Genomic DNA, 17,492 nt, shown 5'->3' on the forward strand with positions numbered 1-17,492 from the left:
TACTTTCATGTGTATGCAACTAAGTTACATTAAGGTTAATCACAGTTAACATCTTTAAGATCTGTATATTCAATTATTCCCAAGTAATAGTTGAATTTAGTGCTTTCCGAGTTACAGTATTTGCTAGTGTAAACCGAGTGTTTGCCGAGTTACAGCAAAATACAGTTTTATCAAAGTTTATTTTTTGATTTGTGCTAACATCTAAGGGATCTGGGATTTATTTTTGTGGTAATTGATTCACCCTTCCCCTCTCAGTTACTCTTATATTTCTAATAGAAACTGCATCATAATCCACAAATATGAAACACACTCAACGAAGGAGGCTACATTTTCAGAGAAGATGGATTTGAAACAAATTGGAGAACATCAGTTACAGTTGTTAATACCATGGATTGACCCCAGCTTGTAGGATTCGACTTTGAAGTTGAATTGATTTGTTAAATAAAAAAGGGGAAAAAGGAAATTGAGCATAAATAAAATTATTTGAAATCCCTTGCCTATAGGCCGATTTTTAATTTAAAAATTTAGCAAAACATTCATCTGCTAATATTTTGGAATCCTCTGGTAAATCAAAACCAGCATTTTTCATTCTTTCAAGAGTCCATTTTACCTCATCTTCCCTCCTGAATTTCATGTATACTTTGTACAAAATCAAAAATGTGCTCTTAGCAGGAGAGAAACCTGAAGACTTCATTTCCTCCATAACAATTTCCATGTCACTAAAACGATTTTGAAATCCATACATGATCATCATGCCATGATATACGGAGTGGCATAGCTTCCACCCAGCTGTTTTTGTTTGCTTCACAAAAGCTTCCAGTTTATCTATTGCACTGTGTTTGAAATAAGTAGTTGTCACTGAACGAGTTACACTTGTAGTTGTAACCACTGTGCAACGACTCAGTGCTCCAATTATGGAAGTTTCCATTTTTTCAACAGCATCTGCTTGAGCATAGAGTACAATCAATATCACATCTAACCAAGGCCTGTACTCATTCTCAGGTATAAATTTCAGTAACTTCTCAATTTTTGTCATTTTTCCTGCATCAGTACTCTTAAAATATGCATGGATCATAGCCCGAATTATGGGGACATCCCTCTCATATATCTTCCCCTTCAAATGGTTAAATGCTTCTTCCATTTTCTTCAATTGACCTGAGAATGCATAGCCTCTAACCAGCAGAGAATAGGTGGAGTAGTTTGGCTCTACGGAGCAAGTTTCCATCTTTTTGAATACTTTCTCCATTTCATCCCACATCCAGGCAGTTAAGTAACCAGCAATGAGATTGTTATAGGTGTGGATATTGGGAGGAAGGCACGACTCCTCAATTGCTTGATTGACCATTTCCATATGCTCAACAAGCATTGAACGCCCAAAGGTAGATAAGAGTATATTATAGGTCACAATGGTAGGACTACAGTCTGGATCCCTCTTCAAGTCATCGAACAATGCCAGAGTTTTTGTGGTAAAACCATTGCAAACGTATGCAGACATTAGAGCATTGTAGACTGAACTTTCCTTCTTAATTCCTCTTGATTCTATCTCGGAAAATAACTCAACAGCCAAGTCAATGTCCTTTGCTCTTCCTGCAAGAATAATTGATTTTGAATACTCATGAAGCTCTATTGTCATGTCAGATCGTGTCCTCTTCCAATTAAAAACCTGAAATGGAGATACAATAAATTATAAAGTCAATGGCTGCTGAAATGCTACTATCACAAAAACCAAAGTACAAGTTTGATGATAACAGCATAAATTTTATCTGAAAAACATATCTGTACAGAGTTTAAACTTTATGAATGTGTTGTAGAAAGAAATGGAAATGGATATTTAGGGAACCCACAAACAAAATAGTAGTAACCAGCAAAGTAAATCTGACAAACCTTAAAAATGAAATATCCCTGTGAGTGCAAGGTTTGCAGCCATGTTTCCTTCATAACAAGATAAGGAAATGAAGGATTCGAAAACAAAAGCCTCTTTAAAAACTGATTATGCTGTTAATTTTAAGCTTACTTCAAATGAGCAGCTAATGATAATCTAGGTCCAACTGGAGTTGGGTTGTCTCCAAAAGTAGTGGAAGAGTAATTTTGAGGGTAGCAAGAGGGCTTAGATAAGATATAATAGTACAAACAAGGACATCGCTTCAAGGTTTCACCAGTAGCTGAAGAGAAAGTAGAGAAGGATTAAGAGATTGAAGACTCGTTAACCATTATCCAGGCACCCTCCAATGCTGTAACAGAATTAGCCAACTCAGTAAAATATGCAGGTATATGTGAAAATAATACAGTGCTACAGTATATGAACATTTGATCTTAAAGTAATTAGAAAGATGATAATATTGTGGACTGGCAAGCTATGTGTGAGTACAAGGGTTAAAATTCAGATCTTTATATTGAATGTAACTTACCCCATTCTTCTTATACTGATAATAATTATTAATAGAGTTTTTAAAGACCTTTTGCATAATTACAAAGCATCCGACTCACTCAAGACAGCCCTTGAAATCTCATTTATCACTACTTCTTGCAGCATTATTGTTAGAAGGATTCACTTAAAAGTGTGAACTTCACCTTTTTTATTTGTTTTAAATAGCTTATCAAACAAAGGTGGTTCTAAGAGGGGAGTGAGAGAATTTGGTTGGGCTAATCTAGCTGTATTGAGACCAAAGATGACTCAACTCATAAAGTGGAAAGGTGAAAATGCAGCAGAGTGCCAGCTCAACCAGTGTCCTTGAAGGTTTGCTAGTGTCACGGAGAAGCAGAAAATTAAGGGGATAATGATTGAGACAGCATTGAAGAGGAAAAAATCTCTGCTATATTGGTTCAAGAGACAGATTCTTAAGAAAAATGTGGAAGATGGTCATGCTGGATGACTGTGCTTGCAAAGGGGCCCAAGCTGCCCTGCTCAAGCCTCAAATGGAACTAGTTATTGAGAAATGGCATTAACAGTGAGGAGTAAAATAATGAACGTTGAAATTGCAATAGTGGAATTAGGACAGTAAAACAATATCAAATTTGCATTAAGTGACTCAAATCATAGGCTTCAAGAAGAATTAACTTCTTTCTCCACAAGGAGGTAACTAATCTTGAGACTCAATTTGCTTTTGAACGTTGAAGATTTTGAGTGATTTGGACAACAGTGGCCATTTAAATTATTAAAAAAATTAGATAACAAAACTACATATTGATAAGTTGATACAGAATTAGAGTCTATTAGACTCTCTTTCTTGTGATTACAAGGGATGACCCCAACCTAGGTGTGCATAAGCGATAGCCCCTGGTAGTTGAAGGACATGTCAGGAATGCCATTTAATCAACTAAAGGGGGATTCTGAAGAAACATATTAACAGTAATTGTAGTATGTAACCAGTCATTTATAAAGCAGGTAGGAAGCTATAAGAATTATCTGAAGGTCTGGGATTCATGGTTTGTTTCACTTGTTCTATTCTGGCAACTCCTCTTTAGGCTATCTCCTAATTTAGCAACTGTTGGGCCCAGTCCCAGACATTATCTGTTGCCCTCTGACATCAAGATGTCCAGGAATTGTGTAAACAAATGAACTGCTAAGTATTGACAAATGGTTCTATGAATTCATGCTAAGTTCTAACTGTAAGAAGCTTGGGGTGGTGATAAACACCTATTTGGTCAACTCTTTGCTGATTTTCCATCCAGGGTTTGAATCCAGCAGAAATCCATTCAAATCTATTGCAATTTTCCCTATCTACAGCTGGGCAGTGTAGCTCAATTTTATAACATTGTGAATCATGATCTACCAAAAAAAGGTAGATGGAACCTTGACGACTCCCACAAGGAGAATATTGGGTTTAGACAGTAATATTATCCTTCTAATCATTGACCATTAATTATCATTTACCATTTAACATCCATCAAATATCAAATATCATTTATCATCATTTTTATTCATTATAATAATTTAATCAAATTATTATTATGTACTAACTAATTAATGTAAGCTAATTTTCCTTTCAAATAAATAACCATACCATATTATTATCCCATTATTGAAATTATCATTAAATACTAATAGTCAATTGTGAAGTTGCCGAATCTGGCTGGTACAAGTTCAGGAGTATGATTTGATGGCATGGCCCACTCCCCAACTGTCTTCGTGGTATATTCTCATGCTGGCCAAAGATGCATTGTGGACCTTTATGGGCTGGCCTATGCCTGGCTGCTTGGCAATGATCACTTGGCAGATCTGGAAAGAAAGAAATGCCCAAAATTTTAATGAAACTGCCTCCACACATGAGACATTACTAATGAAGACTGAAATAGGAATCTGTAAACATCATAACTAAATAATCAACATCATATCATGCATGTCCCCCGCACCCCACCCCATTCGAAACCCTAATTATAGTGCTCCAATTTTGTGAAGCCTCTCAAGAGAAAATATTGCATCAAATAAAGTCAGATATGTTATCAAGGATAGCTAGAGAACAATATTTAACTGTTAGAGTTTGATTTAGCTGCAGGAGCTATCCAATGTACCTGCTATGGTTGTCTCTATCTAAATTTGCCATCTTGCTCATAATTTGATGGTTCATATGTTTGCTGGCGGGAAGTATTTCTCAGTGCTTTATGGTTCATATGTTCACTGTCTGTAAGATGTAATTCAATCAGTTCAGTTATCAAATGGAATGATCGAAGAGTCATGCTTTAGAGAGGCATCTGCATACATGGCTGTTGGCATTCAAAGAGCTGTATGTTGTGTAACCATTGGAAATCGAAGAGTCACATGTATGCATGGCTGTTGAGTTGGACATATCATATGTAGTGTCTTCTTTATGACAACAATGATGTATGTGGTTGATGAAGTTTTGAATAAGGAATCATCTATATGAGGAGTCTCATCTTTGGTATCATCATCCTATTTTGTAACTGTCATCTGGTTGTGTGTCGCAGCAGTCAGGTAGCTAAGTGGCTTCAATTCTTTATGTCGGCATTCAGTATTAAAGAACTTTATCTTGATGTGGCTTGTCGAATTCAAAAGATTTGATGTATTGTAATGGCTTATCTTTATAGAGCCACATGTTCATGACAGTTGAGTTTTTTAAGAAAATGAAGAGTCATTGCAATGCAACCCTGTAACATCGTTTTTCTTGGTTCTCTACGATATGTTTCGGGGAGTAATAAAGTATAAGTGGCCAGTGCCATTCTTCTAGGAGGAGAGAGATTTTCCATATTCTCTAATAAAACAATATTCTTATATCAGTGTGTAAAGTTTGTTATGGTAGGATTGTATTGTTGATTAGTGGTGTTCTTTGATATTCAGCATTGTTCGCAAGAGATAGTTAGGGTGTGTTCTTTATTATATTTTGTAATTCTTCCAGCTGCAGATTCATTGTTTTGTAAAGAGAGTTGACTGTGCAGACTTGAAAGCTTGAGAAACTTTGTTTTCAGACTCTGATTCTTTCAATAAAGTATCAATTTTTCCCCTCTAGCTGGAGAGTGTTCCCAGGATAACTTTGGTGTTTTCTGTTATCTGTTTTTTTGTCTTGTTCTATTTTATGCTATTCTGGTTCAAAACTTACATGGTGTCAGAGCCAGGTTTAAGAAAGATCTAGAACCAGATTCATTCTTTGGTTTCAACAGTTTCTCTTTGCTTGACCTTCAGTTTCGGCTGTTACTCTTTGAGCTGTAGAAGACTAAATTGAAGGGTCCATCTTATTACGAAGTAATTGGTAAAAACTTTCTTGTTATTAACAAAGACCGAGAGGTCTATATACACAAAAGAATAAAGCGATGTTTCCTTAGTAAATGATCGTAAAGAATAGAAATAGTCTATCCTACCTAAAAGAAAGCTAAAGAAAGCTAACAAATAACTACAGCTAACTAAAAATTACAAACATTCTAATATTTACAATAGATTACAAACAGATAACCATTAACTAATAATAAACGCTTATCTATTAGGGCCCGTCTGGTGAGCGGAATAGGAATACGTATTCTGGAATAGAACGTATTCCTGTTCTCCGTTTGGTTCAGCCAATATTTGATGGGAATTTGCGGACCCGAAAATTTATGTTTTCTAAAATTTAAAAAAATGGAATAGGAATACATATTCCAATACCACCTATTTGGATGGAATTGCAAAATCCCATTTTTGGGCCAAAATTGGAATACGTATTCCTATTTTACCTCGTATTCCAATCCCGTTTTGGTGCATCCAAACAAGGAATTCAAAATTTTTGGAATACGTATTCTTATTCCGCTCACCAAACGGGCCCTTACCGTAATACCCTCCCTTAATGGTTGATCTATCTACAACACCACGCTGTCAAAAAGCGTAAAAGGCAGATTTTGTCTGCTCAAAGTGATCCGCACTGTTGTTGTGGGCCGTGAACCAAATTGCTTAGATAGGGCAGCTAAGCACTTCTAACATTCAACCTTCAGATGCCCATACTTGTGGCAATAGTTGCATTGAATGTTCTTTTTCCTAGAGCCTTTTGAAGCTAGAGCAGAGGACCTCTGTTGTGAACCAAAACACCTTATCGAAGATGGTTAACATCCGATGTTTCAATGTGCCATAATTGTGACCGTTGAACTTCTAATTTCCGTTGAGCAAAATATTAGTTAAAGATGCCATAGCACGTTTTTCAGTGAAAAAGCCTGAAAATCTCTGAAGGCACGTACTTCAAAGCAAAAACATGAAAGACCAAAAAAATGAAGAGGTACCTAGAAGAGAGCTCAAAAAAACCAAAAAGAATTTGTTGTCGGTTTTTGGATCTGCTGGCTCGAAAATCGAGGCACCCAGAAAAATCGAACAACCCAATTGAGCTCTCAAAAAACCTACCAAGAATATGTAAAAATATTTATGATCTGGTACTAAAAAATTAGGGTTTAAAAAACAGCCTTGGCTGTAAAAAAAGCTTCAAAATAATGGCGAATTTGCAGAAAAAACAGCAGATTCTGGGCATGAATCAAGACCAGAGGTTTGTAAAAACCCTAGATGCCTCCAAATAGGCAAAAAATGATGACTTTAAAAAAAATTGGAAAAACGGGCCACAAAACAAACGTGCAATTTTTAGAGAAATTTGGACGCGAGTGGCATAAAAATCGGGACATGAGTTGAAGAGAAATGGTGCCCAACAAACCTCCACATGGGCATAAAAATCTGGGGCATGAGTTGCAGATAGAAGGGCGCGAGTTTGCAGACTAAAAAAAATCACAAGAGTCATAAGACAAAATGGTACTATTTTCGGCAAAAAACCCTAGTCGAACCAGAGGTTTTGGAAGCAAATATGCATGAAAATAATTTCGAAAATAAAAGGCAGATAATTTCAGCCAAGAAATTATAATTATTTTTTAAAAATTTTAGAGTATTGACTCTGATACTATATTACAAAGTAATTGGTAAAATACTTGTCTGTTATTAACGGAGACCAAGAGGTCTATATTTACAATAGAATAAAGCAATGTTTCCTTAGGAAACAATATCGTAAAGAATAGAAATATTCTATTCTAGCTAAAAGAAAGCTAAAGAAAGCTAACAGATAACTACCGCTAACTAAATACTAGAAACATTCTAATATTTACAATAGAATAGATTACAAACAGATAACTATTAACTAATAATAGAAGCTTCTCTATTATCATTATACGTCTTTTGTGTCATGCAGAGATTATTCTTGTATGGATATTGTCCTTTTGTTGTGCACGATGACTGAATGGTTTCTTTGTGTCTTCATATTGAAATTTGTTCACCTTCAGTTATTCTTCGTTGATCATCGGGTATATTTCCCTTGTGTGATATTTTGCTTGTTACTTCTGCAAGATTATCAGAGGTGTTTTTCCGTGCAGTAAATGTCATGTCTTCTGCGCCAAAGCATAGTGTTGAGTCTATGTCTGCATTGATTCCAGCCGCTAATGTAGTTGTGCTTGGCCACTTTACTAAAGAAAATATATTTGTATTTCATTTATTTCACAGGAAGCGATCCTAAGTAGATGAAGTTTCTTTATCAAGTTCTGCATGTTGATGTGATAACTTCAATGATCATTTAAAATTTTTGTGACACTTTAGGCACTAGGAATGCAAAAAACTGAGCAATGACAAACCATGCTATGAGATGAATAGCTATTGTTGTTATTGGTATATGTCGCCTTTAATAAAGTTGGTATCAACTTGTCTCATGGGAATAAGTGCTGCTTGTGTTCATCAAACCATGCTGTTGTTTTCTAGTTATTGTGACAAGTAGCAGTGAAAATTACAGATGCTGGAAACAAAGAATATTTAACTCCTTCCCTAAGTTTGGCATAAACCACCATTCAAATACGTGTAGCAATTGATCTATTCAAAAAATTCTCAGTGCATTGAACAGTTGTAGCTTTGATTTTTGAAGTTTATGATGTTCAGGTCAGAACAGTACCAGCTAAATTGATAAATGTTTAGGTATTGGTGCATTTGAGCTCAAATCTGTTAATAATAAATATGCATTTATCCAAACTGTTTGATGAATTTACAAGAGCGAAAAGGTGAAAGTTTACCTCAGATCCATTAAGGGATATTACAGTATCTGAAAACTCTCAATCAGATTGTACATATTATGGTTGATTAATATCTAATCCGTGAAAGAGAAGAAACCTTGGCCCAGATTTGTGCGGGTGTATGGAATGGTTGGAGGTGCCAGCAACTACGGAAGTTGCTAGCTCAGTTTTGTAGATCAATGGATTTCTAATCATGCCCTGGTGTCTCAGCGATTAACGACAGCATCGGAGGCTTGTGGTATTCCTTCAGGAGCTACACAAGGAGGTTGTGAATAAGCCAGCAGGTGGATGGTGAAGAAGATTAGACGATAAAGATAATAAGCATTTTGTATCTTTGAATAATGTTCATGAATCTTTTATGAGTTATTAATTGATATATTAGAATAGTGAATCATGTATGCTTTTTGCATTGATATTTCCCTTCATGATAGATTGATTCTATGAGCTCTTAGTAATCTCTCCAAAATGCTTCTAGGTCAGATCAAGGAGCATAAGGATGATGAGAGACTGCATTCAAGGGAGGAAGAACCTGATGCAACCTGTGAGGAAGTCATGCAGGCTCAAGAATGGAGACTCTTGTTTTGTAATCAGCTTCAGATTGTCCTGTGATCAGTTTCTTCGAAGAGGAGGAAATGACATTCAAAGGGAGTTAAATTCCAAGAATTCAAGGTTCGAATTGAAAGCATTAAGGTTCTAAGATCACTGGAGGGGAGTTCACTTCCAGAGAATTTCTTTGCAGGGATCAAGAGAGAGTTCTTTGAAGAAGTGAAGATGTCAGCTAAACAAGTTGCAGTTTTGCAAAGCCAGGTGGTAAAGTCCTTTAAAAATCTCTTCAGCTGCATAGAATAGAATCGTACAGATAATTTGAATTTGACATTGGTAGCTCTTCAAACTTATTCAGAATAGGGTGATTTGGGATGAGGTCAAAAAGGATAGTCCTGGACTCTAGCATGTCACAGGTTTTAGAGGTATGTGTTGAAAACCATTCCTCTAAAGCAAGCACTGCAGGCAATCTTGAACAAGGAGATCAAGTGGTCAATACAAATGTTTGAAGATTCATTGGGGGAGCTTTGGTGGCAAACGGAGAGTGTCAAGTCCTGTGCAGAGGATCAGCAAGCTTGAGAAGCAATGCAGCTTCATAAGCTCATTGTTTGTTCAAACAGTGGAGCCAATTGTGATTATTTTTGAAAATCAAAGTTGTGGGAATGTTGCCCTTGTTGAAAGGGTGTCTTTGTTGAGGAGTCTCAGCATTCAATTGCTCTTATTATGAGCTTAATGCATTTTTCTCAGAAAGGGAGAAATTTGAGGTGAAACTCCTTGTAATACATTTTTCTGTGATGGAAAGATTTGAGGTGGAAGCCCTACTAATGCATTTTTCTCTGAGAAGGAGAAATTTGAGGTGAAAGCCTTTATAATGCATTTTTCTCTGAGGGAGAAATTTGAGGTGGAGGCCCTTGTAATGCATTTTTCTCTGAGACAGAGAAATTTGAAGTAAAAGCACTTGTTGCTCTTTCTACTCATGGGAGTAGCTATAGACTATGGTGGATGTCATCTTGAGAGACTCCATGACATCACGTTGAGTAAATCCATGATGAGAGCTTGTGCTTATTTCCGCTCATGGGAGTAGCCACAGTGGATATCGTGTTGAGAGACTCCATGGCATCATCATGTTGAGTGCCTCTATGATGTGAGCTTGTGTTTATTTCACACATGGGAGTATCCATGATGCAATCATGTTGAGTGACTCCATGATGCTATCATGTTGACAGAATCTGTGATAAGTTTCGATTTCGTTTACAATAGGTGTAGCCATTGTGACTGTCATGTTGAGAAACTCCATGACATGAGAATCTGGAAAAGCTATCTCCTTTGCTAAGAGGGAGTGCTGGAGTTTGATTTAGCTGCTGGAGCTATCTACTATACCTACAATGGTTCTCTATCTAAATTTGTCGTCTTCCACGGCATTTGATGGTTCAAATGTTCGCTAGCCAGAAGACGTATTTCTCAGTGTTTGATTGTTCATACATTCGCTGGTTGGAAGACGTAATTCAATCAGTTCGGTTATCAAATAGAATGATAAGGCTCGTGTTTTGGGAGCCATGTTGTACATGGTTGTTGGCATTCAAAGAGCCATTTGTTGTGTTACCTGTTGGAAATCGAAAAGCCACATGTATGTGTGGTTGTTGAGTTGGACATATCATATTTAGTGTCTTCTTTATGATAATGATGATGTACGGGGCTGCTGAAGTTTTAATAAGGAACAATTCATCTATATTTTGTAACTATCATCTGGTTGTGTCATGGCAGTCAGGTAGCTAAGCGGCTTCCATTCTTTATGTCAGCATTCAATGTTGAAGGGCTTTATCCTGATGTGGCTCGTGGAATTCAATGGGTCTGATGTATTGTAACAGTTGTTCTTTATAGAGTCAAATGTGTGTAACTGTTAAATTATTCAAAAAAATGAAGTGCATCGCAATGCAACGATGGACATCCTGTACCATCCTTTTTCTTGGTTCTCTGAAATATGTTTCCTGGAGTGACAAAAGTATAAGCGGCCAGTGTTGTTCTTCTGCGAGGAGAGAGCTTTTTCACATTCTCTGTTAAGACAATATGCTCAGATCAGTGTGTAAAGTTTGTTAAAGTAGGATTGTATTGAGATATCAATATTATTGATTAGTGTTCTTCTTCTTTGATATTCAGTTTTGTTCACCGGAGATAATGAGGGTGTGTTCTTTATTATATTCTGTAGTTCTTCCAGTTGCGGATATATTATTTTGTAAGAGAGTTGAGTGTGCAGACTCAAAAGCTTGTGAAGCTTTACTTTCAGACTCTGATTATTTCATTTAAGTATCAATTTTGGTTTGGCTGCGTTTTCTCCCTCAAGTTGGAGGGTGTTCCCAGGATAACTTTGGTGTTTTGTATTATCTGTTTATTTGTCTTGTTCTATTTTATGCTACTCTAGTTCAAAACTTAACATTTATAAATGAATGATGATGTGAGACATAGGATCAGAAAATACAATATAAATATCATTGTCAACATGTTTGGCAACACATTCAGTTACTTGGAGACTGATAACCCAAAAATACCAATTATGGGAGAACGTATGTATTGTGAAATACTAGTATCAAATCTAGAAACTGTAATTAGAAACATTACAAGCTATCACAACGATAAGTATAAACACCTACAGCAATCATGAGGAGCTCAATCCTTCTCTACAAAGATTTACAACAAACATCCCCATTATCTTAGAGATGGCAATGATGATTGGACGATATGAAGCATAGATCAAAGGGGACTTGGATATATGCTGTGATAGAATGCTCATAATGCTGGCAATTACTTCAAACTACTGTTCATTATGAAGAGTTGCAGGAAAGACTTAAACAAAGATCGATGGAGTATGATGAATAGCATTAGTCAAATAAACCAAGGAACCTACTAATCGAAGGTATGTCATATACATAGTAACATGGGGACACATCCCCACTGTTTTTGGGGGCCACACCCAAGATGGAGACACACCCAAGATGGGGGGACGCATCCCCAGCAGCGCCACCCAAACGCTGCCGACAAGGGGACATCCCCACATCTCTGTTGGGGACAGGGACATGTCCTTCAACCCTGTTGGGGATGGTCAGTCGTCCCCCATGAAAAAGTGCAAAAAAATTAAAAATTAAAAAGGTTTTGGTAAATTGTTTTTAATGTTTGGTAACCCTAGGATGTGTGGGGCCCATCTAGAGGTTGAAATCTCATTAAGTCTTTGTTTTCTCATTTCTATTCATTTCATGGTCTTCTAGTTTTAGCAATAGCAGCAAGAAGAAGAATGAAGAGCTCATAGAAGGGTGCTTTTATTTGAGTGAAGAGAGAGTGTGGAAGGCAAAGAAGAGTAAGGAGCAAGAAGAAGGAGAAGCAAGATTTTTCAGCTTGTTCAAGAGATCTGTGAAGCAAAAAGTAAGGTTTTTCATGGTTTTTTAATTTTATTTTTTGATTTTTCAAGTCAAGATCATTGTTTTTTGTTTCTAGTTTGTAGCTTTTAGTGCTTAGTTGAATTTCATTTCTATATTTCAGTGGATGTTTCTTGTTTCATTTCTGAATTTTTGTTGCTTGAATTTTACTTTAAAAATTCCTGATTTTGACGAAGGGCATAGGCTGAAAGCATGTATTTATTTTATATTTTTTTCATTTTGTGAAATGTAGTGTGAAAATGAGCTCCCAAAGTCATGACTCAAGTGGGTCAAATCAGAGTGATGATGAGATGGATTTAGAAGCCCATTCTCATAGTGATAGCAGCCAAGAAGATTATAACCTTGAGGCTGAACATGATAAAGAGAATGAAGAAACTGATTTAGAATCGACAGATAATTGGCCACCTAGTCCACCAGCTACAAATTGCCCCTCCACTCTTTTGGCAAAGTGCGCTAGGGGTAGTTATGACTCTAAATCTCCTCTCAGATAGTTTGCAACAAGGATAACTGCACCGACAGCTGCAAGTGGTGGTACAAGGAAGTGGAAATGTAACATTTGTAAGACAAAATGGTTTGGGAGCATCACTAGAGCAAATGCACACTTCGTCTTTTGGATAGGAAAAGGTGTGGGTGCATGCAAGTTTTTGACAAAATCGAAAAATTTGTATTACAAAATTGAGTTCAGCAATCTTTGGGGTGTTCCAAATGACTTGGTGTTGAGATACCTACCACCTTGACTGGTAGGCAACAGGTTCAGAGTCTTCAGCAAGCTTATGAGCAAGGGCAACCACCTTATTCTACTCCTAGTCCTAGGGTAGACCACAGCAGAGACCTACGGCTACATCATTTGCAAGGGCAGCCTCAGGTCCTTCTTCTACATCTAGTGCTCTGCCTAAAGCACACTCCAACAAGGGGAAAAGAAAGGTGTCATCTGAAAGTAACACCATTGCTGATTTATTTAATGCCCGCCTAAGAGATGAGATAGAGGAGGGCATTGGTAGATTATATTTTCCAATGGCATACCTCTTCATGTGATACGGTCTCCTAATTATAAGGAGATGATGCAATTGGTGGCAAGGGGAGGACCGTCATTTGTGCCACCAAGTGAGCATAAATTGCGGACTACAATCTTGGATAAAGAGTATGCCAAGATTGCTTTAGAGGAGAACTTGAGGCCTATTTGGGAGGAGTATGGTTGCAGCATCATCATGGATCGGTGGATGAACATTGGGAACTGTCCAATCATCAATATCATCATTACATGCACAGAGGGGCCATTTTTCAGTTTCATATACTTTGGGATGCTATTGAGGAGGTTGGGCCACAAAATGTGGTCCAAGTAGTGACAGATGCAACAATTGTGTGTAGAGTTGCAGGGAGACTTGTTGAGACAGCTTACAGACATATTTGGTGGACTCCATGTTGTGTGCATGCGATAAACAATGCACTAAAGGGCATGGGCAAGATTCCCTAGATTAAGGGAGTAGTGAGCGATGCTAGAGATGTGCATGTGTTTATCCGCAATCACCACACATCACATGCCCTTTTCAAGAGCTTTGCAAGGAAGGAGTTCTTGAAACCAGTCAAAACCCAATATGCATCTTACTTCATTTTTTTGGAGAGAATAATTGAGTTGTAGGAGCCATTGCAACTCACAGTTATGACGAATGAGTAGAATAGGTGGGATGGGTCCAGGACAGAACAGGGGTTGAGGGTGAAGGAGATAGTGAAGAGTGATGTATTTTGGAGTGATGCAAAATACATTGTCTCTTTCATCACTCCAGTTTTCCAGGTCATCAAATATGGGGATGCAGATACAACTACTCTTGGAGAGGTGTATGAGTGCATTGATGATATGCTTGGCCAAATGAGGTCAGTTGTGCGAGAAAGGGACCCAAGTTTAGCATTTTACACGAGCACATTCGGCCTATTATTCAACGTTGATGGGAAAGCCTAAACACTCCCTTACATATGGCTTCTTATGCATTGAATACGAAGTGGTACATGCCAAGGCTGAATGATGATGAAGTAATCTATTATCAATTTTGAATTTGGTACACTTGCACTTGAAACTTAGAATGTGTACACTTGCACTTACACATATTTAATTTGTTAATTTACTGATTTTAAAATTTAAATTTTAGGTGAAGGAAGGATTCTTCAAGTGCATTGATAGGATGTATGACATTGAGATAGTAGGGAATGTTCGCACTGAGTGGACCAAATTTTCTACTCTTAGGGGCTATCCAGCTACAACAAAGGCCAAAATAAAAACAATGGCACAAGAGGATCCTATTTTGTGGTGGAATTGTCATGGACCCAAAACAACAACTACCACACTAGTCATTTGTCTCCTATCTTAGGTTTCATGTTCTCCAATTTTAGAAACTTTACTTTTCACTTTCAAATTTCAATTTCACTTTTACTTTAGTCTTTTAGTCATGAATTTCAATTTCAATTTTCTGATTCTCATACTAGTCATTTGATTGTTATGATGTTATCTTAGGTATCTAGTTCTTCAACTTTTGAGAGGAACTGGTCTACTTATAGCATGATCCACTCTCTTAAGAGGAACAAACTTACCTTTGAGAAAGCAAAGAAGCTAGTGGTTGTACATTGTGCCTTGCGCATCAAAGATCGCAAGACATGTGTGTACAAGGAGAGCCCTGCAGCACGATGGGATGTAGGGCTAAAGGAGCCCTCACAAGTTGATAAGGATGTAGATACTTTTGATGCGAGGTTGGTTGTGTTGAAAGTTTAGCATCAGTCAAAGTAATTCTGAGTATCTGAATCTATTATGCTCTGGTGTGTGTGTGTGTGTGTATATATATATATAAACATATGATTATATGCATATGTATATATGTACAAATATGTATGTATACAAGTTACAATCATCATTTAGATCAGGCCTCTCACTATTGTTGCTAATTCACATCGGATTACTTTCATTGTTGATATCATAACATTGTTATCTTCGATCAAGGATTGGGCTCCATCTATATTGCCATCAATATACATATTAAGTATTATCGGACATGTTTTATCAGGCGTGATTAATCGCCGGTTGAATATGTTAACTAACAGTTGTGACTATGTAGGGTCATGATTGGCCATGTAGAGTCATGCCCCTACGGGGTCATAACCCTTCATCTTGTGTAAGTATTTCCTCTCATCGGTGGAGAAGGCAATATCATTACATAACATACTTGCAATCCCAGTATCGGCAGAGTAATATTGCAAATTATCAAATACATTCTTTTCAGCATTCAGTAGTCCAAACAAAGCATATTGGAGCATTCTGAAGGTACACTCCTGCTACACACAAACAATAAGAAGTAAAATCTGATATAATCTGATATTCTTTCTATCAGAGATCCTATAAAAACTAACATGGTATCAAAGCCATTCTGAGAAGAAATTTTATTCAAAACTCGTATATATATATATATAAAATTCAAACTTTACCATTTTTGAATTTTTATTTTTTCTTTCAAAATCAAAATGGTTAACCATGTGAGGTTAAGAGGATAGATTGGAGGGGGCATCAAATTTCTCTTCATGGAAAATTCGTGTCATGATAATCCTAAGAGAAATGGAATTAGAAGAGTATGTAGAATCAAATAAAACTATTCCAGAAAATGATCCAGACAAAACAACGTGGAAAAGGCACAACAATAAAGCCATGAAAATAATTATAGACTCCGCTAAGGATCATATTCTCCAGTCTATTTCTAGCCTTTCTACAACATTTGAAATGTTCTCCACCTTCAAGAACACTTTGAAACAAATAATACTATCAGGTTGTTGACTTTAAAACAGGATTTATTATACATAAAAATGAATAGTGGGGAAACTATCACTTCCTATTTTCTAAGAATCTTTGAACTAAAAGATAAACTTGCTACAATTGGAAGTCAAGTTGATGATAAAGAACTTACCATGATCACCCTAAGGGGACTTCCTCTATCTTGGGAAACTTTTATTTGAGGACTAAGCTCTCGACCTAAGCTTCCTAAATTTGAATTACTCAAGAATGAATGCACTCAAGATGAATCAAGATTAGTTTCAAGGGGGATAAGCTTAAATCAAGAGGGAGACATTCATGCACTTCAAGTAAGCTCCAACAGGAAAGGAAAATTCAATTGAAATAGGAAAGAATCCAACAAACCTTATAAAAAAAGAGATTGGTCAAAAGTGAGATGTTTTAAATGCGACAAAATTGGTCACTCTCATAATGTTTGTCCTGAACGGAAAAGAATTCAAGCTACAATAGCAGAATTCAAAGAAGAAAAGGAGGAAGTAGAAGAAAATCATGCATTTTATCTAGCACTCTCTAGTGAGTTAAACTCAAACAAAAACACTTGAATCATAGACAGTAGAGCATCTCGATATATAACAGGTTTTAGAGACAAATTCGAAAACTTCTCAAAATGCAACTCAAAAGAGGTAACCATCGGGGATAACTCCACTCATCCAATTAAAGGTATTGGGTCTTGTTTCATTCATCTAAATTCAGGCATTACCCTTCAACTTAACAATGTTTTATATGTACCTGAAATTAAAAGAAATCTAGTCTCTATATCTAGCCTTTCTGATCAAGGATACAGAATCGCTTTTCAAGAAGACAGACTTTTGTCTTGGCCTAAAAATGTTAACATCAAGAAAGCTATCACTATCAGAGTTAGAGATGGGAGTCTATATAAACTTTGTAATCAACCAAATTTTGCACTAAGTCATCAAATATTAGAGTCCACAGAAATTTGGCATAGGAGATTAGGTCACCTACATTTCCAAGCATTGTCATCTATAGGGAAAATTGTCAAAGGGTTACCTAATCTAAAATCAGATCACTTAGGTGTTTGCAAAGGCTGTGCCCTAGGTAAAAATGTCAAGAAATCCTTTCCCAAAAGTGTTCATAAATCAAAAGAAATACTTGAACTCATTCATTCTGACCTATGTGGTCCTATGTCCATACCCTTTCTAAATGGGTGCCTCTATTATGTAATCTTT

At 36.7% G+C, this 17,492-nt stretch overlaps 1 protein-coding gene across 1 annotated transcript in view; it reads right to left on the reverse strand.

The window, feature by feature from the left end:
• Window positions 1-479: 479 nt before the first annotated feature.
• The window catches only part of LOC149564899 (uncharacterized), a 36,745-nt gene continuing 19,732 nt past the window's right edge, over window positions 480-17,492 (reverse strand). Inside the window, exon 2 of the mRNA XM_089818438.1 lies at window positions 480-1,663. Coding sequence (XP_089674564.1) covers window positions 512-1,663 — 1,152 coding nt within the window. The 3' untranslated portion in view covers window positions 480-511. The remainder of the gene's footprint in view (window positions 1,664-17,492) is intronic.

Source organism: Cupressus sempervirens, chromosome 3 (genome assembly GCF_028749045.1).
Source record: "Cupressus sempervirens isolate cs-2001-9-10 chromosome 3, ASM2874904v1, whole genome shotgun sequence".
Classification (NCBI taxonomy): Eukaryota; Viridiplantae; Streptophyta; class Pinopsida; order Cupressales; family Cupressaceae; genus Cupressus; species Cupressus sempervirens.